At 40.7% G+C, this 27644-nt stretch overlaps 1 protein-coding gene across 1 annotated transcript in view; it reads left to right on the top strand.

Annotated features, from left to right (window-relative positions):
- The window catches only part of LOC110524003 (TSC22 domain family protein 2), a 46060-nt gene extending 19965 nt beyond the window's left edge, over positions 1–26095 (top strand). The window contains exons 2-3 of the mRNA XM_021603265.2: positions 23162–23213; positions 23373–26095. Coding sequence (XP_021458940.2) covers positions 23162–23213; positions 23373–23669 — 349 coding nt within the window. The 3' untranslated portion in view covers positions 23670–26095. The remainder of the gene's footprint in view (positions 1–23161; positions 23214–23372) is intronic.
- The last annotated feature ends 1549 nt before the right edge of the window (positions 26096–27644 follow it).

Raw genomic sequence — 27644 nt, 5'->3', positions numbered from 1 at the left:
ACACACAAGTCAGCTAGGGCTGGGAATTGCAATGAACCTCACGATATCACAATACTTAGGTGCTGATACGATATGTATTGTGAATCAATATTGCTCGCTATATGTCTGCTGCAGAGAGACTAGAGGGCATGAGAAGAAAAGTTTTGATCAGTCGGGGAAATAAAAGCGCTGAAAACATGTTGGTTAATATAATGGAGAACAAGCTATCGTATGAAACACATCCAGGTTTTTGGCGCAGGTACATCCGACTAGCGCTAGTTGACACAACCTTCAGTAACCAATATTTTTTGGGGGGAGGGGAGTCAAATATCTATATAATATTGCGATATGTAACTCTATATAACTCAAGTCAGCCGTCACAAAGCGCAGGCCTCGTAACCTTTACCAATAGAGTTTAGTGCAATAGCCCTGTACGTCATGTATAAACAATAGGTATTTGTGTGATTGCCACGCTGAGCATGAATGGCGGGATCCTTATGGCCACGTTGTTCTTCGAAAGGGGAAGCAAGGAACCTGCTGTTGAAACGGGTTGTGTTGGGGTAAACGACAGTAGCCGGGTTGTGTAAGAGCCGTGGCTGTGTGCCGTGGGTACACCGGTTATGTGTTTGATCCCCATCCAGCTGAAGTGCCTTTGGGCTACTGTGATGAATTCCCAACTCTTTCAACAAACCACAGGTAAACCTGAGAGCTTCCTCCCATCCACCCTCCCTTTGAATGGAGTCAGCTCACTCTGCTCCTCTGCAAAGTCTGACTTGTTGGAAAGGGGAAAACATGCTCAAAAGCAATTTGAGGGCATAAGCACTGACTTTTTGACCAATGTCAAACCTTGTGGTAGGTGCAGGGCTGGGAATTGTCAGTGACCTCACAATACGATATTATCACGATACTTGGGTGCCAATAAGATATATGTATTACAATTGTCATGATTCTATATGTATTGCGATTTGATGTTCAAAACATATTGTTCACCATATGTCTGCTGCAAAGGGACAAGAGAGAGCCATGAGAATGACTGTTTTGATCAGTCATGGAAATAAAAGTGCTGAAAACAAATTGGCCCCCTATTTAAAAAAGATGGAGAAGAAGCTATGAAGGAAAAGTTTTTGTGCAGGTACAGCCAACTAGCGCAAAATGTATATTGTCAAAACGATACAATACGATATATCGTCAAAAATGATATCCCTATATGTAACTGTATCCATTTGTTTTCCCCCATCACGAGATGGGTGGGTCAGATGAGTCACTGTTTTACCTCTCCATCGATGACGTTGGCTTATCCCTAAATTATTTTAGAATTGCCATTCGAACTTTATAGTGCACCCACTGGTGTAAGCCAACATAGAAATTGCGTTGGTCTCGTGTTTCCTTTGGCTATTTTAAAACGGGTGTTGTGTAAACTTAAGTGACTCTGCTCACATCTCTAGACCTGTTATGGGATACCTTTTAAACAGCAAAAAGCAGAGCGATGACAAAATATTTGGTCGCCATAACGGAATTAGCAATCACACTCTGTTTGTATACATTACAGGAAAGCTACTTGTTGGCATGCTAGATGGGATCGTTTTCAAAGGTGGCAGCACCAAAATGTACTTGTCCCTAAAGTAACAGGACTTTTTTACTACCCATATCCCTGAATAAAATACTTTAGGATTTATAGGCCATAAAAGTAGACAGATTCATATTCATTGTGATTGCATCTCACTAGTCCCCTGTCAGTCTGGTATAGAGGGTGATTTGATCCAGATCAGGTATAAAATAGCATTTTATTGTTTCGAGAGAGGGGTAAACTCAATCGTGAGAACGCAGGGGACTTTATTGTTATTGATGCACTTCGTTAGTGCCATATGTGATAATGGAGTCCGTCAACACATTTAGTAGGACACTATCCAGGTAGACCAACTTTAAAGGTTTTGCTCATTCAATTATGGTGCTTTTTCGGTCACAACAACGACAATGATATAAGGTTTTTGTTTCAACCAATACCCCCTTACTACTCCTGAAGTAGCCTCAATTTGAAGATGGGCCTAATCCTCCAGAGTATAATTGCTAACAGACCATAGTGTATTTCTTATACAGGGGCCTCCAAAGCTCAATTCAATTTGATAGTTCCCTTTCTAAGCGTCTTAAGGAGCACACATACCAATAAGTACATCATTTTAAGGGTGCCTCCACAGCAGGCAAAATCTCATCTCTATCTACGGGGCCTGATGGACGTTACACAAGCCAATCGCACTAATCTTTTGCTTTACGACTTGGGGGGCTGGTCATCATGGCAAAGGGTGATATAAACAACTTATGCAAGAAGAACTTCCATTCCTAGAAGAGGAACGCCTGGCCGCCACCTTGCCAGGCGTTTAGAGTCAACATTTTAATTTTGGCAAACCTCTCCACATCGTGACTGCTGCCCTTTTCATGCCACCTACTGGGTCCAATCCAGTTGGCTCTGAGCATACATGGAGAAGCTCCCACTTGTCAGCATTCACATCAGGGCAAGAAGTAGCTACAAGCAGATGAGATGTGGATGAGGGCCTAACCCCTGGTGTTACACTACATGCTGTAGGCTTTTTTCACATTGAAAAGGATTAAGGAGCTTCTCGAAATGTATAGATTCTCGAGAGACACTGTTGTAATGTAAACTTCTGAATTTCTCACGTCTCGAACGCTATCTTGGACAGTTGCCCCCCTATAAGCAGGGCAGTGTAAACAGAATTGTCTCATTGAGCCCAATATTTCTACATTAAATTGTAATAGCAGAGCTATGTTTTTGAAACCGCTAGAATGTTTAGACATTTTCATTATATTTGAGACGTGTTAAACAATTTTTACCTGAAATTGCAGTAACAGCCTGTTAAGTTCTGAAATTGTCACTGTGGCTTTAAGTAAAGGAATTTCAAAAGTTTTTTTTTTTTTCTTCCCCCTTGGCTGCAGTGCTCTGAGCCACCTTCCATACCTTAAGGGAACATTTTGACATTTCGTGTATGAGTGAGAAAGTCCATATTGCAAATCTACGGTCCCTTACTAGACGTCCGAAAACGTTTGTAAAATTTGCGGTTTGTAAAATTTGCGGTTGGCGTCAGGCCGTGCGGTAGGGCCGGACCTACCGGGAAGTCATCAAATGAACTTTGTCGGACATTCGGTTTCCGTTTTATAAAAGAAACAAGTTTTGGTCCATTTTCCATAAGGAATGAAATGGCAATTGTACTAAACATCACAAATCACGACGGGGCCTTATCTCGAAAACGGAAAATATTTCAAAGCCGAAACTTGGTGAGCGTAGGTTTGGCATAATGGGCAGTTGGCCCCGAACAAGATGGCGTCTAGGCCTCAACGGTTTTTGAGTTATGGCCATTTTTCTGGGATTAAAGGTCCAAAATGGAACTAGAGAAATTATTTTTCCACTTCACGTTAAAGTCAAGGAGCCTCCGGTGTCAATAAAAAAAGAGCCAGCCATTTATCTATCGTCATTTAAGAGAAATGGTACAATGACAAATTGGTGATTTCTGTGATTTTCTCAGATTTTCTGAAATAACACACACTCACTAAACCCTCCGTAAATAACTCAGTTCTTAACGTAAAGACTTATAACTCAGGATTCTGTAAAGGCATACCCCAATCAGGATATAGCTTCCTGTGCCAACCGGAAGTGCCTTAAATGGTGTCATAGTGGCAGTTCCCAAGGGTTAAAAAGGTCAGATCTTTTCAAAACTTCATATGTGTGATTAGGCAACCCCCATAAACTGTAAGTCAGTCATTTCTCCCAACAGATGTCAAAGAAAAGCTCTCACACACACAGCAAGGATGGAGTGACAAAGTGCGCTGCTTAAAGACACAGAGAGCAGGCAATGGCATTACCATAATCCCTAGGCCGTGCCGAGTTCAACGAGATATCCCGCTTGACCATAGCTCGCTCGGTCTAGGCGCAACGACCATTAGAAAAGTAGGGCCAAAATGAAGCCTGCCCCACAATGTCATTTGCTTTTGGGTGACAGTGAGAGAACCGTTAGGGTGAGAAGAAAAATTCCACCACAGGAATGTTCCTAAGGTCCTCCCGATCTGTGCAAGCCTAACCTTGACCGTGTGGCATTAACCCTTAACAGTAAGTGTTTTTTGATCTCATAGATTACAGTGACATCACTCCCCATAGGAATACATTGCCTGCACCCCTAAATTCAACCTGAAGCCTATATGGGTTATGAATGCCGTATGAACCTGTCTTCGGTACCAGTCCATCAGGCCACTATGAGGTCTACCTGTGTTGATTCTAAGCTTCCAGGACCAACCGGAAGTGATTAAAATCCCCCTAAAAGTGTATATCCATACCCTGCCTGCAGTTTGATAGACATAGTGCATTCAACCCTGTGTAAATCAGTAAATTCTTAACGTAAAGACTTAAAACTCAGGATTCTGTAAAAGCATACCCCAATGAGGATATGTGTTGACTTATAGCTTCCTGTGCCAACCGGAAGTGCCATAATTGGTTTCGAAGGGTTAAAAAGTCAGATCTGTCCAAAACTTTATATGTGATTAGTCAACCCCCATGAACTGTAAATCAGTCATTTTTCCCATAAAATTTCAAAGGAAAAATAAATCACACTAAAACACAACTTGGAAGGAGGGACGTATTGGGGTGCGTAGAGACAGACAGTGGCTGCAATAGTTAGCTTTGTTCGAGCTAAAAAAGAACCGTCAGACCTAGAGTTCCGAAACTTTAGAAACCTGTTCTAGACCTCCGGTCGATAGTGCGTGTGGTGAGTTAGGTGGCTCTAGAAGGTTCTCGGACCGAGAAACAGCCTCGTACATTTGCAATGACTTCAATTCATTTTGACCATTACGAAAATGACGACGTTTAGAAAAGTCTGAGACGCAAGGCTAGGTGCATTGAAACCGGCTCGGGCCATAGAGACGGACCCCAACGTTTCTGTCCGATAGCTCATTCAAGGACCCCGTAGCAAGGCATGGAAAAAAGTGGATTTTCAGCACCAATTAGGGTTTTACTCGGGCACCGAAGGACCTATCGAGCCGAAACTTGGGATTCGGGGTTGCCTCACATAGGCCTTCACATAATGTCCGAACTGGACCCGCAGCTAGAACGTAACTATATGTTTTACCTTTTTATTATGTTTTAAACTGAAGGCGCTGTGAATTATGGGCCTGCTCTGACATATGTGATAGTTGGCTTCTAAATGAGTAGGAAAAAGTGGGTTTGGTGTCAATTGATATCAGTTTGGTATCATAATGACATCTAATTTACTGATGGACACTGACTTGCTAGTTGACTTTTGTACATTTGCAATATGTTTAAACGGAGAGGGACCATCACCAAAATGGCATTCTGAAATCAACACAAAAAATGGCATCACCAGACTGTGCCGAGTCTCCAGACTGTGCCGAGTTCAACGAGATATCCCGCTTGACCGTAGCTCGCTCGGTCTAAGCGCAGCGACCATTAGAAAAGTAGGCCCAAAATGAAGCCTGCCCCACAACGTCATTTGATTTTGGGTGACAGTGAGTGAACCGTTAGGGTGAGAAGAAAAATTCCACCACAGGAATGTTCCTAAGGTCCTCCCGATCTGTGCAAGCCCAACCTTGACCGTGTGGCATTAACCCTTAAAAGTAAAACAGGGTTTTTTGATCTCACAGATTACAATGACTTCTCTCCCCATAGGAATACATTGCCTGCACCCCTAATTTCAACCTCAGGCCTATGTGGGTTATGAATGCCTTATGAACCTGTCTTTGGTACCAGTCCATCAGGCCACTATGAGGTATACCTGTGTTGATTCTAAGCTTCCTGGACCAACCGGAAGTGGTTAAAATCACCCTAAAAGTGTATATCCATACCCTGCCTGCAGTTTGATAGACACAGTGCATTCAACCCTGTGTAAATCAGTCAGTTCTTAACGTAAAGACTTAAAACTCAGGATTCTGTAAAAGCATACCCCAATGAGAATATGTGTTGATTTATAGCTTCCTGTGCCAACCGGAAGTGCCATAATTGGTGTCTCGGGCTGTTTCGAGGGGTTAAAAAAGTCTGATCTTTCCAAAACTTCATATGTGTGATTAGGCAACACCCATGAACTGTAAATCAGTCATTTTTCCCATAAAATTTCAAAGGAAAACTAAATCACTCACACACACAGCTTGGAAGGAGGGACCCATTGGGGTGCGTAGAGACATACACTGCCTGCATTAGTTAACCTTGTTGGAACTTTTAAAGAACCGTCAGACCTAGAGTTCCCAAACTTTAGAATCCTGTTCTAGACCTCATGTCGATAGTGCGTGGTGAGTTAGGTGGCTTTAGGAGGTTCTCAGACCGAGAAACAGCCTCGTACATTTGCAATACCTTCAAATCATTTTTGCACCACGAAAATGAGGACATTTAGAAATGTCCCAGAGTCGCAAGACTAGGTGCATTGCGAACGTCTCGGCCCATATAGACAGACCCCAACGTTTCTGTCCGATAGCTCATTCAAGGACCCCGTAGCAAGTCATGGAAAAAAGTGGATTTTCAGCACCAATTAGGGTTTTGCATCAAATGACCTATCGAGCCGAAACTTGGGATTCGGAGTCGCCTCAGCTAGGCCAACACATAACATAAGAAATTGACCCGCAGCTAGAACGTAACTACGTGTTTTATGGGTTTTTTTATGGTTTGAACCGAAGGCGTTGTGAATTTTGGGCCAGCTCTGAAGTATGTAATAGTTGGCTACTAAACGAGTTGGAAAAAGTGGGTTTGGTGTCAGTTTGTATCAGTTTGGTGTCAGAATGATATCTAATTGACTGATGGACTCTTGTCCACTTGAGTCTTGTCCACTTGACTCTTGTCCATTTGCAATATGTTTAAACAGTGAGGTACCATCACCAAAGTGACATTCTGAAATCTACCCTAACGAGCGATTGAGATGAACCAGAATCACTGCAAAGCCATCCCGAGTTCATCGGGCCAGTCAATTTCACATTCCTGCAGGATTTTTATAGCATGACAAATTCGTGATGGTACCTGCCCATTGAACCATATTGCAAATGCACAGTGACTTTGCAAAAGTAAGGAAACATAAACAAATGGACATAATGAAATCACAATATTTTTTATTTTTGGGTTACCAGTTGCACAACAATGCACGTGCATTTGCAATATGATTCTATAGAGAAAAAACATCACCAAATGGACATTCTGAAATCAACCCTAACAAGCAATTGAGATGAACCAGAATCACTGCCCAGCCATCCCGAGTTCATCGGGCCAGTCAATTTCACATTCCTGCAGGATTTTTATAGCATGACAAATTCGTGATGGTACCTGCCCATTAAAACATATTGCAAATGCAAGTGACTTTGAAAAAGTAAGAAAACAAACAAATGGACATAATGAAATCATGAAAACAATGCGTATCCATCAGAATATTTGAAACAGTCCATAAAGCACTCAGGACGGCCCCCACTGATAGAGGGCCGTAGTAGGGTACTCCCATAGCGGGCATGGATGACAGGAGTACCGGTAAATGTATTTAAAACAGTATTTTAATATTTGGGTTACCAGATGCACATTTCAGATCACTAGTTGCACGGAGGAAAATCACAATCTGCATCCATCGTCATATTTTAAACTGTCCATAAAGCACTCAGGACGGCCCCCATGGATAGAGTGCCGTAGTAGGGTACTCCCATAGCGGGCATGGACAATAGGAGTCCCGGTAAATGCATTTACAACCATATTTTTATTTTTGGGTTACCAGTTGCACAACAATGCACGTGCATTTGCAATATGATTCTATAGTGAAAAAACATCACCAAATGGACATGATGAAATCAACACAACGAGTGATGGAAATTAACAACTATCACTGCCCGGCCATCCCGAGTTCATCAGTTCAGTCAATTTTGGCCCCCAAAAAATTTACTTTTGACTTTTGACTTCCTATGAAATCATATTGCAAATGGACAAAACATATGCCTTATGCACAAGTAAAACAAACAAAAAAATTATGATAATACATGTTGACAAAAGTATAGTTTGAGCAAAGTATAGTTTGAATTTTGAGCATGCCAAATTCGTGATGGTACATGCCCATTGAATCATATTGCAAATGCACAGTGACTTTGCAAAAGTAAGAAAACATAAACAAATGGACATAATGAAATCACCATATTTTTATTTTTGGGTTACCAGTTGCACAACAATGCACGTGCATTTGAAATATGATTCAATGGTGAAAAAAACATCACCAAATGGACATGATGAAATCAACACAATGAGTGATGGAAATGAACAACTATCACTGCCCGGCCATCCCGAGTTCATCAGTTCAGTCAATTTTGGCCCCAAAAAAATGTACTTTTGACTTTGACTTTTGACTTCCTATGAAATCATATTGCAAATGGACAAATCATATTCCTTATGCACAAGTAAAAAAAAAAAATTATGATAATAACATTTTACAAAAGTATATTCATACAGTTCTTACACATGATTAATTGACTTAAAATCAAAACAATTTCGAAAAACGGTCCAGAAAGCACTTTTTTTACGAGGGTGATACGTTTTTTTTTTAAAGTTCACATTTTTGACATGTTTGACTTCCTATCAAAACATATGCCTTATGCACAAGTAAAAAAAAAAAAAAAAAAAAATATATATATATATGATAATAAAATACGAATAAAGTATGTTGATACAGTTCTTACACATGTGTAATTGACAAAAAAAATCTAAAGAATTTCGAAAAACGGTCCAGAAAGCACTTTTTTAAGGGGTGATAAGTTAGACAAAAAAAATTCATTTTTTCAAATTTTTGCTTTTGGATGTTGACTTGGGTTGCATTTCCAATATGAAAAACCCCGGTGGAGCGCACTCGCCCCCTGTTGGATTTTTGAAGTGTTACAACTGGCAATTGCCATATGGCATTTGCCATCAACTTTGCACGAATCAACGCCACATTGGGTGGTATGGGACATCGTGTATATGGTTTGTCCTATGCCAATATGTTGCCATTCATTTTTGTCCATTTCAGGGGGGTATTCCCTTACAGGCAAAAAGCCATACGATCTAGCTATGTAACAAGAAGCTGATCAACTCCCCAGGAAATTATAATTGTTTTCAGTCACAATTTGCCTTTACCTCATATAATGACTTCCATGATATTAATAAAAATGAGGCCTGTTTTTTTTCTAAGGTAACTTTAATACGCTACAAGTGTAATTTAGCTAGGCCTAAGAGCTAGCTATGGTTAAGCTAACGTCTGCTCCTTTAAAACCATTGACAACTATGTGCCGTTTTCAAGGGATTGTTAAATATGTTAACTGTTTGGTTTAAATATCATCACCTCTTGAAGAGCATAGTCAGAACTACACATTTCCGATTATTCCACATTTAGTTCTATCAGAGTTATAAAGCAAGTACTGAATGTTTTTCATTATCAGTAAACATCAATTGATCATGTATTTTCAGATATGTGAGGGTAGCCAGATCCATTTAGCATAGATGGCAAGTTAAGCAAACTGTCATTTAGCTTGCTTAGATTAGGATTTTGTAAAGAGCTTGACATTGGCAAGTCCTCATCCTGGTAAAGTTGTCAGTCGGACTATTGTCATCACTATAGATTGCAAGCAAATCAAACAATATTTGGATATAGCCATCTAGTTTATCCCCTTAAAGTTAGCTTGTTAACTAGCCTTATTGACGTGATTGGTTAGCCAATTTGACGTGGTCCATCAATCAATCAATGTAACCTATCATGTCTGTGAACGCAATCGTGATTGTGAACACTGTTTTTAAAATAATGTTGAAAGGGGGATAATGTTACCTAACTTTTCTAGGTAGGCCTAAGTTGGTTAGAGGAAAAAGTACATTAGGTCTACTTACCACTATGTTTAGCCAACTGTACAACGTTTCTACCTGTAGCTTACAAAGTAAACATTATCAGCTAACAGTAATGTTACATCGGATGGGAAAGGATGGGGAAATGAACCGAAACCACTCATACTTGTCAGGTATAGTTCATTTTTATTTTATTACTCAATTATCCAATTAATGGTGGCCATTTATTGAGATGTATTAAGGCTACCCTCATGTAGCCTATCTGAAGTTACATGTTCAATTCATGTTTGTTTACTAAATATGAAAAGCGTGCAGTTACTTGCTGTAGCCCTATAACTCTGTTAGAGCTCAATTTGTGCAATTGTTTTGCGTGGAATTATCAAACATTTATATTTCTGACTATGCTCTTCTAGAGGTGATATTACAACCAAAAGTTAACATTTATTTAACAATCCCTTGAAAATGGCGCACAGTTCTTACTGGTTTTAGCGGGGCTGCGGATCTCCTTGCCCCCCAGCAGGTAAATCAAGCACTGCACCTTATTGTGACGTTTTATTGATAATGACCTATTCGTATGAGAGGGGTAAACATTCATGTTTGATATGCTAACGTTACTAGCTAGCAGTAGCTAGCTGTGCTGTATCGTCTTGCAAGCTCCATTTAATGTGTGTATGAACGAGAACATAAACCATTTAATTCTCTGCTTGCATTGTTGAATTATGCTTACTGGCTTGTGTCTACTGTAATATTGATATTTATGGTAAATTTGGAGCTGCAGAGCAAACAAATGTCACATTGCCAGCCACAACGAAAGGTAAGGCTATGATGTAATGTAAATTGAAATGTTTATGTACATATTACTTAAATTGAGATCTCGTTGCGGTGTCTCTCCTTGAATCAATGGGAGTAGCCCCATAGTGCATCTTGACGTTGAAAGGGGAGCCTCAGCTGCTCCACATCAGAGGTGAAGCCCTAATTGAGTCTCTGTACCTGATCCTGTGACTTTGATCTGATGAATACAGAGGCTCATTAGCGGCCAGCCACTATTTGTCCTCTTAACTACTGCCCTCGCACCAGGAGGGGGGACTGTGGAGGTAACACTACTCCACCACTACTTACGCCTTACTTTTTACACATTCAATGGAGATTTACTCCCTCTTTGACCCAGTGGGTAAAACAGAAGTCAAAGGAAAAGCTGAGATTTTGCAACTAAAGAGAGTGCGGTTGTGCCAAAGCACTGACCTGGGCCGTTTGTCAGCTGTGAAACCCTTGACAAGGTGGTTATTGGAGTGTAGTAGAATGGGCTGGCCTCCAAATCTGCTAGTTCCCCACTGAGTTCACATATGGAGTTTGATGGTTACATTATACCCTGCCTCTTTACAGTCTCATGTCCTCACGTGCCCAAGGGGTTCATGCCCACTCCCTGGTAAGCCAGGATTCTAAGCAATTTAACAACCTTCCCAGCTGGAAGTTATTTTAACACAACATAAAAGCTCAACATAGCTACAGCAGACTTCAGAAGTTTAACTTGTGTGTGTGTGTGTGGAGCAAACTTTTGCCACTCTGATCCAAAGCATCTATAATTCTACTTACTGTACCTCTCCCGCATGTAGGAAATATGATTGAGCTATATAATTTAAGTAAGATTTAACTAACAATCACCAAAATAAAAACTTGTCAGTCAAGGAAAATCTAAAATTCCAAAAATGTCATGGCATGGGGCCCTCATTAGATTTGATGTTTTTGTCACTCAGAACTCATAAGCACACAATATAAGCCATGGCAAATTACAATACATGACCAATAGTATGTGGACAACTGCTTGTTGAAATTCTCATTCCAAATCATGGGCATTAATATGGAGTTGGTTCCCCCTTTGCTGCTATAACAGCCTCCACTCTTCTGGGAAAGTTTTCCACTAGACGTTGGAACATTGCTGAAGGGACTTTCTTTCATTCGGCCACAAGAGCATTAGTGAGGTTGGGTGAATAGGCTTGGTTCGCAGTCTGCGTTCCAATTCATCCCAAAGGTGTTTGATGGGGTTGAGGTCAAGGTAGCGTTCTCCTGGCATCTGCCAAACCCAAATTTGTCCATTGGACTGCCAGATGGTGAAGTGTGATTCATCACTCGGTAGAACGCGTTTCCAACAGGACAACGACCCTAAGCGCACAGCCAACACAACGCAGGAGTGAGTGGCCCTGCCGGAGCCCGGACTTAAACCCAAACATCTCTGGAGAGACCTGATAATAGCCGTGCAGAATTTCTCCCCATCCACCCTGACAGAGCTTGAGAGGATCCGCAGAGAAGAATGGGAGAAAGTCCCCAAAGACAGGTGTGCAAAGCTTACTAGAAACTTGCCTTAAAACTAAAAAAATAAATAATAATCTGCCCCAATGGCAAAATCTGTAGAATTACACTAACTTTGCCACCGCTGTGGCGGAAAAATCATAGGGGAAACACTGCCACCTATTAGCTCACAGTGCAGCATGCAAGGGACATCTGCAGACAGAGCAGCTGATTGTGTGTGTTTGCGGGCATGTGTGTGTGTGTGTGCGTGCGTACATGCACCCGCCCAAGGATTATGCAACAGGACAGTGAACAAGCTTTTCAGTTTTTTTATTAAGGCCTGTTTACAGGATAGGCATGGGAGGAGCACTGCTCGTGACTCTTTCACACTGGAAAAATACCATCAGTTGTCTGATGGTGTGCAGGCCAGGGGCGGTTGACGCGGTCCACTTTTTCGTTCTCTGTATCGTTTCTATTGTGTCAACCAATCCCCATGTATAGTAGACGACATATCCTAACAATGCAGCCTCAGAAAAACCCTTGTTCAGATTAACCTGTTTATCCATTTCCCACATCCTTCAATTGTTGTCTTTCATGGAAAGATGGCATTATTCCTTTCAAAGGAATTAAGACCGGCAGATAGTCTTCGGCATTGTGTGTGCTGCTTCGTGTTTGTGTGTGCTGCTTCGTTTGTGTTTTCAATGTGTAGGCCTATAAATGTATGTGGTTTTTGTGGCACATGTTTGTAACGACAGATTAACTAGATTTTAACTATGCATGCTTCGTCCTGTAGCATTTACCTTGCTGATCTCCACTGGCTACTTGTTCCTCAAAGATTTTACTATAAAATGTTCCTCCTTGTCTACAAAGCCCTAAATGGACCTGCCTACCTGTCAAACCTACTTTCCCCCTATGAACCTCCACCCACCATACGTTCAAGCCACACCAAACTGCTCCATGCCCCCAGGACCAGGCTCCGCACAATGGGGTACCCACAATGGGGTCATTTTATTTGTGCAACTGTATAAAAAATACAAAACTGAAATATCACATCCTACTTAAGTAAGACCCTATTAAGACCCTTTAATTAGTACTTTGTGAAAGTACCTTTTGGCAGCAATTACAGCCTTGAGTCTTTGGGTGTGACGCTACAAGATTGGCACACCTGTATTTGGGGAGTTTCTCCCATTGTTCTTTGCAGATCCTCTCAAGCTCTATCAAGTTGAATGGGGAGCTTCGCTGCACAGCTATTTTCAGGGCTCTCCGGAGATGTTCGATCGGGTTCAAGTCCGGGCCCTTGCTGGGCCACTTAAGGACATTCAGAGACTTGCCCGGAAGCCACTCCTGCATTGTCTTGTCTGTGTGCTTAGGGTCATTGTCCTGTTTGGATGTGAACCTTTGCCCCAGTCTGAGGTCCTGAGAGCTCTGGAGCATGGTTTCATCAAGGATCTCTCTGTACTTTGTTCTGTTAATCTTTCCCTCCATCCTGACTAGTCCCCACACCATGATGCTACTACCACCATGCTTCACTGTAGGTATGGTGCCAGGTTTCCTCCAGTCGTGACACTTGGCATTCAGGCCAAAGAGTTCAATCTTGGTTTCATCAGACCAGAGAATCTTGTTCCTCATGGTATGAGAGCCCTTTCGATGCATTTTGGCAAACTCCAAGTGGGCTGTCATTTGCCTTTTACTGATGAGTGGCTTCTGTATGGCCACTGTACTATAAATGCGTGATTGGTGGAATGCTGCAGAGATGGTTGTCCTTCTGGAAGTTTTTCCCCATCTCCATAGAGGATCTCTGGAGCTTTGTCAGAGTGACCATCAGGTTCTTGGCCACCTCCCTGACCAAGGCCTTTCTCCCCCAATTGCTCAGTTTGGCCGGAGGGCGGGCTCTAGGAAGAGTATGGATGGTTCCAAACTTCTTCCTGTTAAAAATGGGGTCTGAATAATTTCCGAATGCACTGTAAATGTTCACTCTTCAGGCTTTGTCTCACCTCTATTGGCTGGGCTACTGTTATGGCCTTCCTCCTAGACTTTGATTGTTGCTTTCGTGCTGTTTTTTATATAAACCATATATTAAACTATTTCTGTTATATTTTTTATTTTATGCACTCATAATATTTATCCAGCTGCTCTTAGTGAAAATGTGTTAGGAGTGACCTTTCTAGTTAATAGGCTATGATGGAGTTCACACTTCCTCTTCCGATTATAATGTGGGGAGGTCAAAAATAATGAAAAACTACAGTATCTACCAAATCTATTCATTCTTTACTTCTCCTTGCCATTCACCTGATAATAAGACAATGTTTTTGCTACCATATGATCGGTTTGCCTGGGAGGGGGTCCCAGGGCAAGATAAGGTTGAAGACCCCTGACTTAACATGGTCCACACACACCTGCATAGTTGTCAATGGGGCACGACATTGCCTCTTCCCCCTCAGGAGGCTGAAAAGATTTGGCATGGGTCCTCAGATCCTTAAAGTTCTACAGCTGCACCATTGAGAGCATTGGTATGGCAACTGCACCGCCGTCGACAGCAATGCGCTACAGAGGATGGTGCGGGCGTCCTAGTACATCACTGGGGCCGAGCTTCCTGCCATCCAACACCTCTATATCAGGCAGTGTCTGAGGAAGGCGTGAAAAATTGCCAAAGACTTCAGCCACCCAAGCCATAGACTGTTCTGCCTGCTACCATCTGGCAAGCGGTACCATAGTTTTGGGTCTCGGACCAACTGGCTCCAAGACAGCATCTATCCCCAAGCCATGAGACTGCTAAATAGTTAACCAAGTGGTTACCCGGACTATCTGCAATGACCCTATTTTGCACTGACCTTATTCACATTCACAAGACTCTACCCACACACACTACACTGACACCACTGTACATTGATATGGTACTGGTACTCCCTATATATAGCTTATTTCTTCTATATTTTTATTCCTCTTGTGTGTGTTCTTCCTTTTACTATATATATATATTTTTTTTTACTATGCATCGTTGAGAAATGGCTCTTAACTAAGCATTTCACGGTAAAGTCTACCCATGTTGTTTTCGGCACATGTGACATACAATTTGATTCGATTTTGTTGGTATCTGACCCATACCAATTCAAGAGACTCAAAAACAAGCTTGTACCTAGTTTGAATTGCACTGGTGTCCGTTGTTGCAAAACACATCGATCTAAAACTGCGTTTCTTAAAGTATGGGTCGCGACCCAAAGTGTGTCGCGGACCTGTTAAATAACTGAAATTGATTTGGCCAAGTGCAACGCGAGTGGAAGAGGGAGATGCCCGTGTGCTTGCCGGTTTATCTGATCTTTTTTTCTGCAGTTTTCTTGAAGATCACTCCTCGACCCACACACTGCAGCAATGTCGTTCAAGCCACTGACTTGTTATTCCCACTCGCCATCACTCACCGCTGAAATGGACTCATGCTAGCCACAAGTTCTGACTGAGCTCAATCATCATGAAACGCAAATGCAGTGACTTTTTGTCTCTTTCTTACAAACTTTGAGAAATTATGAGGAGCGCCCACAATGTGTAGGGGAAGTGCTTAGTAATGAGTCTCTCAGAACTAACAAATTAATAAAACGACACGTCCTGATCAAACATCCAGGCACAACATGACGGTAAACCCAGGGAGTTCTTTCAGAACAGGGCAGAATGCTTCAGGAAACAGTGCTTCGAAAGTGGAAAAGTAAGTCAACTAGCAAGGCACAACTGTTGCTGTTTATTCTGATACTTTTTATTCTGAACTGGAATAAACTGATTGAAGCAAGATCCTTTTTGAGGCAAACACTCACACAGTTCTGGGTTGCTCATCTGCATCAGGAAGCGGTCTCCTGCCTGACTGAGAAAGCAGTAGATGTTCTGATCCAGTTTGGCACCACATACCTATGCAAGTCAGGGTTCTGAAGTACAGAAACGGTCTCAATGCTGAGCATGACCTCAATGTTGCACTTTCAAAAACTGAGCCCAGAATAGACATGATTGTTGAAAACTTCAACCAGCCACACACCTCCTCATTAGGACTGTGTATGTGTGTTTTCTTGACTACATCTGTGTGATGTGATTAATCAGTTTATTCCAATTCAGAATAATAAAAAAATATTCAACAGTTCCAACCTAGACTTTCTATCAACAAAAATGTATACAGTAAGATGTACAGTAGGCCTGAATTTTGTATCTGTATTAAGGTTGCACGATCAAAAAGCCCTGTGTGTATGTGTTCTGTTATACATCTGTGTGATGTGATCAATCCATTTATTCCAGTTCAGAATGAAATTATTTATTGTATTTTAACAGCAACAGTTCCAACCTAGACAGAGTTTTTAATGGGGAAAAATAAACATAAATATATTTATGGTTATTTAATTATTTGTTTTTGTCTATATTGCATTTTTTTAGGCATAAGGGCAATGAAATGTATCGATATTCACGTATAGTTGCATATTTTCCTAAACTTGTTCCAAGGAAAACACAATTTCTCATTTGGGTCCCAGGCTAAAAAAGTTTAAGAACCCCTGATCTAAAAACATTGATCCCTAGTGGTCTGAATATTGACTTTGATCTCAGGCCCTTCTTATGAACAAGTCTAATAAATGTATATATTCTTTCTACAGCTTATTAGCGTACACCTAATATGTTCCCCCTGTTGATGATGCTCATTATAACGTTGAACCAAAAGATTACATGTAACAAATATGAAATTAAATACGAAATTGAATTAATCAATAATGTATGTTGACGCTAATATGATGTACAATATTCAATTATGTTTCTATATGATAACAATAGCGTAATATTTTTTATTTAATTGTTTTAAGTTTCACTAATTTTAATTAACTTAATCATTATGACACACCCCTCACTATTGCACTAATTGCACTGTCTACATAACCTGGTTCAAGTATTCATGACATTACCCTGAGGAAGGCACAGTGATGCCGAAACGTTGGTAAATACCCATTAAATTGCTGGGATATATATGGAGTGTGTGACTTTATTTTGATAGTTTACAGCAAATCGCATGTATAACATAGTCTACAGCAGTGATTTCCAACCTTTTTTTTAACCTGGGCACAGCTTGATGGTAAAAAAAAAATGTTGGGCATCCCTAAAATGTCCTTACTAATTTATTTAGTATATAGACCTCATCTGCTCCATACTGCAAATCTTCTTTCTTTTTTTGTGTGAAAAACGTTATTTTATAGGTTTTATTATTTGAACTATTTTCATAATTCTGTACCCCTTTTCAAGTGCTTTTTGAGAATCTGTGCTAAAAAAAAAAATTGTATGGCCCCGTTAAAATAAGTCTTTAGTTTTGAGCGGTTTGTGTTAGAGTCGAGCGGTGCAACAACGGACACAAAGCCATGCTCCGTAAGTTTCTATGGCAGAGGCTTTGGTACAGCTAAGCCTAATCAGACTTGCCTCTGTTGTCACAGGCGACGTGAAATGAGACGACTGACATTGCTCCTAATGTGCACTTCTCAAATGATAAATGTAACAGCCTGAATGCACTGGACTTAAAACAATGATAGAGATGTAATCATGTACCATTCAAATATTATCTGAGCGGCACGACATACATCTAAGGTGAGCATATCAAAAAATTATCACGATTCAGAACGGTTTTGTGGCACACCAGTGTGAATCAGGGCAGTCAAAATATAACAGGAGTAAGAACAACATTGGTTTAGACTCACTGTTTTAGGGCACGCCCCAGAGTGTCTGCATATAAGTAATTTGAATCCTGTATGTAAATGTTCCTCCTGGCTCCCTATTTGATTGAAAAGGTCTTTATTAGCCCAATAGCATTCTGAGTCCCCTTAGGACCCTAGAGACCCAATATCCGGGAAAGTTTATACTGGGCTCATTTCTTAAATAATTGGTACCATCAATTAAGGCAATGGGGGAGCAAAGCTGGTTTATAACAATGTTATTTGTCTTTCAGGACCATTGTCCCTTAAGTCTTCTTGACTTGGGTGAACATGGACAAAGCGTTTTTTTTTTAAGTGTTTATTAAGCTACTTTTATAACTAAGCTTATTTTTTTCTGTTTGACATAGTTCATAATCAGCTGGAGTCGTTCCTCTTTTGATTTAGGTGAGGATAATAGCTAATAACTCAGACTCTGCTGACATCAACTGGTCTAGCGACTGTAGTGCAGCTTTTGAGAAGATTAGAGAGGCCCATATGCTGTTAACTCTGGGGATAAATAAGGTCTCCACATATGAAAGAGCCTAGCAGCTTGTCAGTCAATAAGATCTTCTCTTAGCACCCCCCTCTCCATAGTTTGAGATCCATTGGCCGAGGGGAGCGGCCATTGAAGTATGATTTGTACAGCTGCCTTCACCTAGTGTGGTGTTCGTATGGGTTTGCAGGGTGAAGTGTGCCTGTGCGTCTGTCCCTTAATGAAGAACACATTGGATTTTTGGTCTCCGAAAGCATGTGATCAGACGAGAGAAAAGGGGAGACCGTACTCTCTGCCCTCGCACGTGTTCTCTGTGTTTTCGTCTCCCCTTTATCCGGTCGGCACCCCCAACCCCGAATGTGGGGTGTTTTGGTTCTGCCGGTGCCCCGTTGGGGGTGAGGTGACTTCGATGTGTGGTGTTGGGGTTTATGCTGCCTGGGTGACTGGAATGTGTTGAGGCTCTGGGGGCGACTGGAATGTGGGGTGTTGTGTTCCTAGAGTTGTTTGTTGTCTTGACACACACACACGTGTGCACTGTTGTGGTCAGCACAGGTCCTTGTTATGGGTGACACACACAGCAAGCCATCTCTTATATAAACAGCCCATAATGTCCCCTCCCGGAATAAAATGTACAGGCTGCCTTGTTTTCCTTGGATGCTGATTGCCAACAAATTAGATTTGGCTGCCAGTGCCTGCCCTCCACTTCCTTTTAACCCCTCCCCGCCCATCATCCTTTCCCATCTCTCATTAGGCAGAGACACAGCAGAATATTGCCGACTGCTGTCACTGTGTTTTGTTATGGTTGTTTCAGAGGAGGAAGAATGTATTATTCTCTCCTTGTTTATCATCCACTCAGATTGCAATCAACTCGGGGCAAAGATGTGGAATGCGGGCAGTTCATTTTGCAGTTTCGCATGTTATTGTGGACCTGTCAGCATAGTATAACATTCCCCTCTTACCCGTATGTCGAAAGTAAGTCATCACAGCAAGAACAATAGCTCCTCAATGGTCCACTTTTGAGTAGAGAGACCGGAAAAGGTCATTGTATAACGATCCAGTTTTATTTTTCTATCTTTTGATACCTGCTTTTGATAGTTGGACGTTTGCATTTTGAAACTCTTCTTCAGTCTGGACAGAGAGGACATTGTTGACATGAGGAAAGTTGAGTTGGAAATTTGATTAGTTTAATTATTTGAGTAAATTCACTAACAGAACAAGTTTTTATCATGGGATTAGGCTAATAGTAAAAACATTTAAATCACTGTAAATAGTAGAATAGTAGAACTTAAAGAATAAATGCTGAGCTCTAAATCATTAAGGGTTTTGCGCATTGGAGCTTTTAAATAAAGTTGAGGCAAAGTAAATTAGAAGGCACACACAACCTGAAAATATTAACTAGCACCCTGAATATCCATATTCAATAATGTAGTTATTTAAACGTGAGTGCCATAATTTGGTTTTGAGAGAGACCAAAGAAACCTTGTACAGATTTTAAGAGATTTATGAGTTAACTTCTTTTTAAGACTCCTTTAGTAACAGTCTATATGGATATAATAAAGGGGTGGGTTGACACATGCGGTGTGATAAATTAAATTTGTCAGTGAATGTCAATAAATGTGATCATATAGCCTGTCGCACGAGAAGGCAAATGAGAATGTCAAGTGCACCAAACCCCTCCCCTAAAATTCTCCCAAGCAAGTCAATGTGACATGTAAAAAGGCTTTTAAAGACTGGAGACACACACAACCATCAAAACACTGATACCTATGACTGAGAGTTGTGTTTGGGGAACTTTTGGGCATCATGCGTTGCAAAATGAGCTACAGTCTTCCTTGCACGCCAGGAACCTCACCCGCATATTCAGGGCGTTTTGTTTCTTACAGAGCACGATGCAGGTAATAGCTTTTGAGGATTTTGGAAACATTTGTATTCCTCATCATTGTGTAGCTGTCTTTGCTATGGTATGAAAAAGACTAGTCAATAATGCTTGATTTTATCAATGTTTTTTAGTGGGATTTTATCAACTTGCTTGTGCTCATGCTCTAGTTTTATATCCATGATCAATTACTAGAAGAACAAAGTGTCCCATTTAGAGTTGTTACTGTATTTTGTCATTGGTGGTGTTGTGCCACTGTAATACAATTTGTATCGACTTTGCAGTGATTACAAGGGCTTTGCCTTCTGTCTTGTAGCATCAGTAACTTTAATGTGGTGTGACATTTGATGGGCGGTTGTGACGGTCTCTCTGCAAGTCCAATCATAGCCTTGCTGTGCTGCTGCCAGTCACATACAGGGCCTAGGCAGTACCATAGCATTGATGATTGACAGGTGCCTTGTTTATATTGCATGGAGGAGTCTATGGCATTTATGGAATAATTGGGACCTGATTTGAAAAGGATTGCATAGTTTTCTGCAACAGTTGAGATACCCTGACACACACACAAGCGTGTCCCCTCAAGACTTTAACCCATGCTGATGTGCTCCAAGTACTGATTGTAAAGGGGCAGTTGATACATATTTACAGCAAATTCATATTCTGTATGCTGTTCATGTTTGATTTGTGCTGAGGAATTCCGCAGTCATTGGAGTAGAACAGCATGGGCCGTATAGTTTTACCTCACCCGTGAATATGGATGAAGAATAACATTTCATGTTTTCAGCTGGTTCAGTAAAATTTGAAATCACATTAATAGCAAACTTCTACAGACCTGCACAAAATGTTATCTTGCCAGAGCACCTTCTAGTGGCGTGTTGCGCTCCTTTGTTCAGTCGTTCCTTTGCAGGGCGGTGTCGTACAGGAAAGGCAGCGACTGCGCATTGGTCTTTGTAAAGGATAAAAAATGACAACCTTTGGGGATTAAATAGCGACATGTTTGATTATTTAATGTGTCAACAAGACGGTGGGCCCTGAACGAGGTGAGTAATTGTGCATTTTCTATAAGGATAAGGCGATTAACGGAGTGACAAACGAGAGGTATCGGGAACCATCATACAAATGGTACAATAAACGCGGTGTATTCGACTGTGTTGTCGATTAGACAACAAAAGATTGTTACAAATAATATCCTCAAACCTGTCGAGAGAGAACGTGACAAAGTATAGTTTTATATTGTATTACATCTGAAAGGAGACCTATTTATTCAGAGGATGGTGTTTGAAAAAAAATTCCCGAACGGTTTTCACTGCACATGGTGGTTGAGAGCACTTCACGCCTCTTATGCATTAACGTATGATTTGATTTGCATTAGAAGCGCAAATAATACAAAGTTTCACTTCCAATAACAATCAGTTTTTGGTCCGTTCTGTTTTGCGTGGCATGTTATTATTCTGCCTCAAGAATGCAGTGACCACCAGTTGCCCACAAATTGTTCGCTACAACAATTTTATTGGAATTCGCTTATTCCCTAAACCTTGGGTTTTGTATGCATTGTATTAGATATCATACTTGACTATTTGCAAAGGGTGCGCCGACGAGGCTTGCCTTTGCACCCCAGTATCTCAACTTGCACATTCATCCTTTGCACATCCTACCATTCCAGTGTTTATTTGCTATATTGTAATTACTTTGCCACCATGGCCTATTTATTGCCTTACCTCGCTTATCCTACCTCATTTGCACATGCTGTATATAGATTTTCCTACGGTATTCTTGATTGTATGTTTGTTTATTCCATGTGTAACTCTGTTGTATGTGTCAAACTGCTTTGCTTTATCATGGCCATGTCACAGTTGCAAATGAGAACTTGTTCTCAACTAGCCTACCTGGTTAAATAAAGGTGAAAAAACAAACTAGTCTTAAAAGACTTGTCAAATAGAAAATAAAGTTATCCTCCCATGCTTATTCCCCCCCATCCTCCCATTAAAATTCTGGTTCTTTAAATCACATTAATCTACTCCGCCTGTATGAATCCCTTTCTATCTGTCTTGAGAATTGTTTTTACAATAAAAAAATAAATTGTAAAAATGTAGGGGGTAGATCAGCTTTTGGCTTCCATCAATGTTATTGAACCCATCCTTCAGCTCCACTCAATCCCTCCTGTCTATCTCTAAACACTATCCTGTTTAGATTTCTATTTGCCATATATTTTTCAACTGTGCTGTGATTTTTCAAAAAATTTGAGCCTTTCTATTCTCAGATTCTACATATTGTAAATTAAAGATAAGCATTTTTGCTAAGAGTATTATTATATTATTGATTGACTGACTTTTTAAATCACCCAGCCGTGCTATTTGCAGAGTTAGCTCCAGGTAAAAGTTGCATTTCTTCAGCAATTCTTGAACCTGTGACCAAAAACATGCTACATATGGGCAGTACAATATTTGACTTCAGCTAGTGAAGTGCAACATTGATTTGATACAATCAACTAGGTATGTTGCCAGCAAACTTTTAACATTGTATCAACTTGCCTATTCTGGCAAGGGAAAAGTGTTTGGCATTTTATGACGTTTCCACTGGATATATGGGATCATCTAAGCATGACATTTTGCACTTTCACACCGAGACTTGGTGATTATCAAGAGGGAACTATTTGCCTCATTTGCAATGGATTTTATTTTTTTATTTTTTTTATATATATGCTGTCCCCGCAGCAAATGTTACAACATATAGTGGAAAGCCTTCCCAGAAGAGTGGAGGCTGTTATAGCAGCTAAGGGGGGACCAACTCCATATTAATGCCCATGATTTTGGAATGAGATGTTCAACAAGCAGGTGTCCACATATTTTTGGTCAAGTAGTATACCTTGGAAGAGCAACATACATTTGAATGTGTTTAATATGATTTGATGATTATCTTCAAAGGAATAGGGTGGCCCCTCTTTTCCTCATTCCTTCGGTATTAACATTATTTTTCTCTTATCTCCACAGTGCTTCCGGAGCCAGTGTTGTTGCCATCGATAACAAGATAGAGCAAGCAATGGTGAGTGCGTCTCTCGTTTTACCTTCTAACTAGGCACTACATGAAGTACATGATTTGACCTGAAGTCAGTGGTGAAGCTTGGGTGGTGACGCTGTAGTGTGTGTGCATTGTTGTATGGTCCTAAATTGTTTTGCTAATGGCAGGCCTCTCTTTCCTCAGGATCTAGTGAAGAGCCACCTGATGTACGCAGTGCGGGAGGAGGTGGAGGTGCTGAAGGAGCAGATCAAGGAACTGTACGAGAGGAACTCTCAGCTTGAGCAGGAGAACGCCGTGCTCAAGTCCCTGGCCAACATGGACCAGCTCACCCAGCTGTCGTCCACCCAAATCAGCCCCGCCGGCAGCACCTCTCCGTCTCAGCAGCTACCCTCCACCAATAACGCCAATACCAACACCCCCCTGGAGGGTGAAACCCAGGCTTTCAGCCTGCCACAGCAGCCCGACGTCACCTCCGTGTGATCCCATGCTCCCGTAATACACCTCCCTGACATACGGGAGGAGGAGACCCCAACAATCAACCAACCCCTGCCTCTCCCGCCGCCTTGCAACATAAAAAAAAGAGCTCAGAACTGCATTTGATTGGTTTTTTTAGAAGCCAAAAAAAAACAAGCAAAATCAGCTTTTGTTTGCCACCCTTGTCTTCGACTCCTGTGAAGAGCCATGCTTCATTTTGCGTGCTGCTGTTGTCGTCGGGCCTTCCCAGTATTAGACAATCATCATCATCATCATGTGATAGCATTCTTTTGGCTGGGTGTCTTGCGTTAAGTCTATGGGGAACTGGCCAAGGGAGGAGTGCGGTGCAGGGCCACGGGCGGTAAGAGGCAATCCGGGGCATGGTGGCGGTAGTGGAGGTGGTCAGAGGCCGAAAAACGTGGGGGGTTCTACTTCCTGGGAGGCCCTTGACTGTTCTATCCCCCACTCCACACCGGGTTGTTGGTAGCAAGTGGAAAAGAACGGGGGAATGAGAACAACAGAGACTGAGGTGGAGGAAAGGATTCCCCCCACCATAGGAAAAATGTGTCTCACGCCGTGAGAAGACCAAAACTAGTTTTCCCAGAGCCACCACACTTTGACACAAATCAAAAAATACCTTCATTAGTTCAGTTTTAATGTTTGCAGTTATTTATTTCAGGGATACTATTTTCATAATGTAAATGAGCAATGTCACAGAAATACATGTTATAAAAAATAAACCAGTTTCTCTTTTTGTTTCTTGTATGTTAGATTATCTGTCAGGCAGTCAATTGGTAGTCTAATGCAAAAAGTAGTTCCGTAAATGCAATAGGTTCTTTTAAAAAGGCAATTCCCATGGCATATCACCGCTAACACTAAAAGGCAGTTAACTTAATTAAATTAATCCAGGATGAATGTACATTTTGTGAAGAGTAAACTATTAAAAGCATAGAGGGATTGTACAGGTGAACGACAGTTTTTGAGATATGAATCGTTGGTAGTTATATTTTGATAAACCTTTGCTGTAGTTTCTTTGTTGCCAAAATTGGAAGACAGTTGCCATACTTTCCCAACGTTTTAAAAATTCTATTGCACATATTTACTTTCTGGGCTGGGGGTAAAAAAAGCTGTGAAATTGTTCAACCTACTTTGTAACCAAAGACTCAAAGCTGTGTAATTTAATTTTTAATGCACACGTTTCTTTTTTAAACTTTTTTTTTTACTTCCTTGTTTTTTTTGTTTCTGTTTAGCATGTTCTGCATGATCTATAATTAAACCACTTTCTTACCTCATCTTTTTATTTAGCACTCTTATTGTAACGTAAAGTTAGTCTGCTCTGTCCTTTACCCATCGTTTACAAAGAGCTGCCAGTTAGAACGAGAGGAAGGAGAACGGAATGGAAAGAGAGGCGGAGAGAATGAGGGATTAAGAGGAAGGGAGAGTCAGAAGCACACACTAGCAGAAAATGAAGTTTGAGCCATCTTTTTGCTTATGCAAAGTGTTCTGAATTTCATATGCAGACCAAAAAAGTTTTAAATTGCAAATGTTACTGTATTTAAAGGCCCAGTGCAGTGAAAAACGTGACTTTATATTTCCACACTATAAGGTTAGAATAATACTGTGAAAATTATAATCCCCTTTTAGTGTAAGAGCTGTTTGAAAAGACCACCTGAAATGTCAGCCTGTTTTGTTGGGAGGGAGCTTTGGTTTTCCATGGTGACGTCACCATGCAGTAAATTGGTTAATAGACCAATAAGGAGTTCCAAACCTCTCTGCCAATAACAGCTAATTTTCAGTTTTCCCCTCCCCACTCAAACCACTCCCAGGCAGTCCTAGCAAAATTCTTGCTTGAGAAATTGCTCATTGCTTAAGTAGCTCTTTTTGTTTTCAATTAAAATGGTCAAAAATAAATAATCACAGGAAGGTACTGAATTGTTACCCAGAAAGGTTTGATTTTGAGATTTAAAAAAATGGCTGCATTGGACCTTTAAGTAATGCAAACATTTAGATTCTGATTGTAGCGTACCAACACATACTTAAATTTAAAAAAAACTGCTAGACTATAACTTACCAACTTAACGGAAACTATTGTACACATTTCACAACTCCAGCTTGAATCTGGTAAACTATTGAATGAGCATATTCAACATGCGTTACATGTCTTTTGTGCTTCCTGTACCATTCTTTGTGGCTTAGAACCAAACCAAAATTATCATCTTTAGCAGGATGAACTTAGATTTCACCTTTGCAACTGGGTATTATTTTTTTATTTTGAAGGAGATGCCATGTACATTCCAGGTGTGTACTGTGTGAACGTGATGATCACTGAGCCTTGGAGAAAATATCTTAACGATGCCCTTGTAATGTGCTGTTGTGGCAACAAACAAAAAAAGTGTAAAAAAAATAAATTACTGTTTTATTAAGAATGTCAATGTCTTGCCCAGTGCAAATTGTGTCTTGTTTGTGTGTCATCTTACAATGAATGACTAATAATCAACCTTATGGTTACTGATGACTTGTTGTACAAGTATGAAACATGTTGTATCCAGGTTATAGAGATGCCAAAACATGTATCTCTCACCTCAATCTCTGCTTGCTGTATTTTGCTCTAGGATCAACAAGAACTGAATTGACGTACACTAGGCTATTTTATTTACTCATAGGTACGGTTTTGTGCTCCAAACGTATTGGGGCAGTGACACATGTTTTGGCTCTGTACTCCAGCACTTATGATTTGAAATGATACAATGACTGAGGTTCAGGCTTTAATTTGAAGGTATTTTCAGCCATATTGGGTGAACCGTTTAGAAATTACAGCACCTGTTATACATAGGTGAGTACCATTTTAGAGTACCAAAGGTATTGGGATGAATTCACTTGTGTAAGAAAGTTAGACAAATATCATACCCCTGCAAATGCTAACCTTCCCTGTTATTGTAATGGTGAGAGGTTAGCATGTCTTGCGGGTATGATATTGGTGCATCTCATCATTATTCACAATTTAATTCAGGACTATCTGTAATCATGGTAGCATCCACATTCATGTAGAAGTGTTTAGAAACATATTCTTATTAACAACAAAAGTGACTCCTAAATGACACATTATTTACGATTAGTTTCTATTCGGCACAAAATAATCTATTAAACAACCAAATCAAACAGCAAATGCATCCAACAAGTTTGTAGAGTCACAAGCTTGATGTAATCATTGTTTGCTTGGAATATGGGACCAAATACTAAACCTTTGGCTACTTTAATGCACATAAGTGCATTTGTCCCAATACTTTTGGTCCCCTAAAATGGGGGGATAATGTACAAAAAAGTGTGGTAATTTCTAAATGGTTCACCCGATACAGATGAAAATACCCTAAAATTAAAGCTGACAGTCTGAACTTTAACCTCATAGTCCTTATATTATTTCAGAGCCAAAACAAAACAAAAAAATGTGTCACTGTCCCAATAGTGTTGAGCCTCACTATAAATATTCTGAACCAGGATCCTGATAGAGCAACATAAATTAGATTGAACATAAGTTACCTCTCCACAATGTAGGTGCTTTGAAACCTAGTGAAAAGTACAATATAATGCATGTTGGTATGAAGACCGATTATGAGCACTCACTACCCTGCTCAGTCAATGACACCTGAGATGTCACAGGCCACGGCTCCCATTTACCTCAACTGAATAGCTTTATTATACAGTCATTTAATAAACTGGTCTATGCAGAGACTTGTTACTGACTGGGGAGGTTGAGGAAGCTTATTCAGGTATGTGCATGAGTGGAGCCTACACAGTTATTTAAAGAATACAGGAAATGGCCCAACAAAATGTGACTCGCCCACTGGCATCAGTCATTCGATCTCTGATTCACCTGCTCAGGAGAAATGGACCCAACATGGCTGCAGCCGTCTGAGGACACTGTCATTTTTCAACGTCTGTAAATAAAAAATGGTGTAAATGACACCACTCTTTCCCAAGAGC

Source organism: Oncorhynchus mykiss, chromosome 5, assembly GCF_013265735.2.
Source record: "Oncorhynchus mykiss isolate Arlee chromosome 5, USDA_OmykA_1.1, whole genome shotgun sequence".
In the NCBI taxonomy this organism is placed as follows: Eukaryota; Metazoa; Chordata; class Actinopteri; order Salmoniformes; family Salmonidae; genus Oncorhynchus; species Oncorhynchus mykiss.
This window is presented reverse-complemented; position numbering and strand designations above follow the sequence as displayed.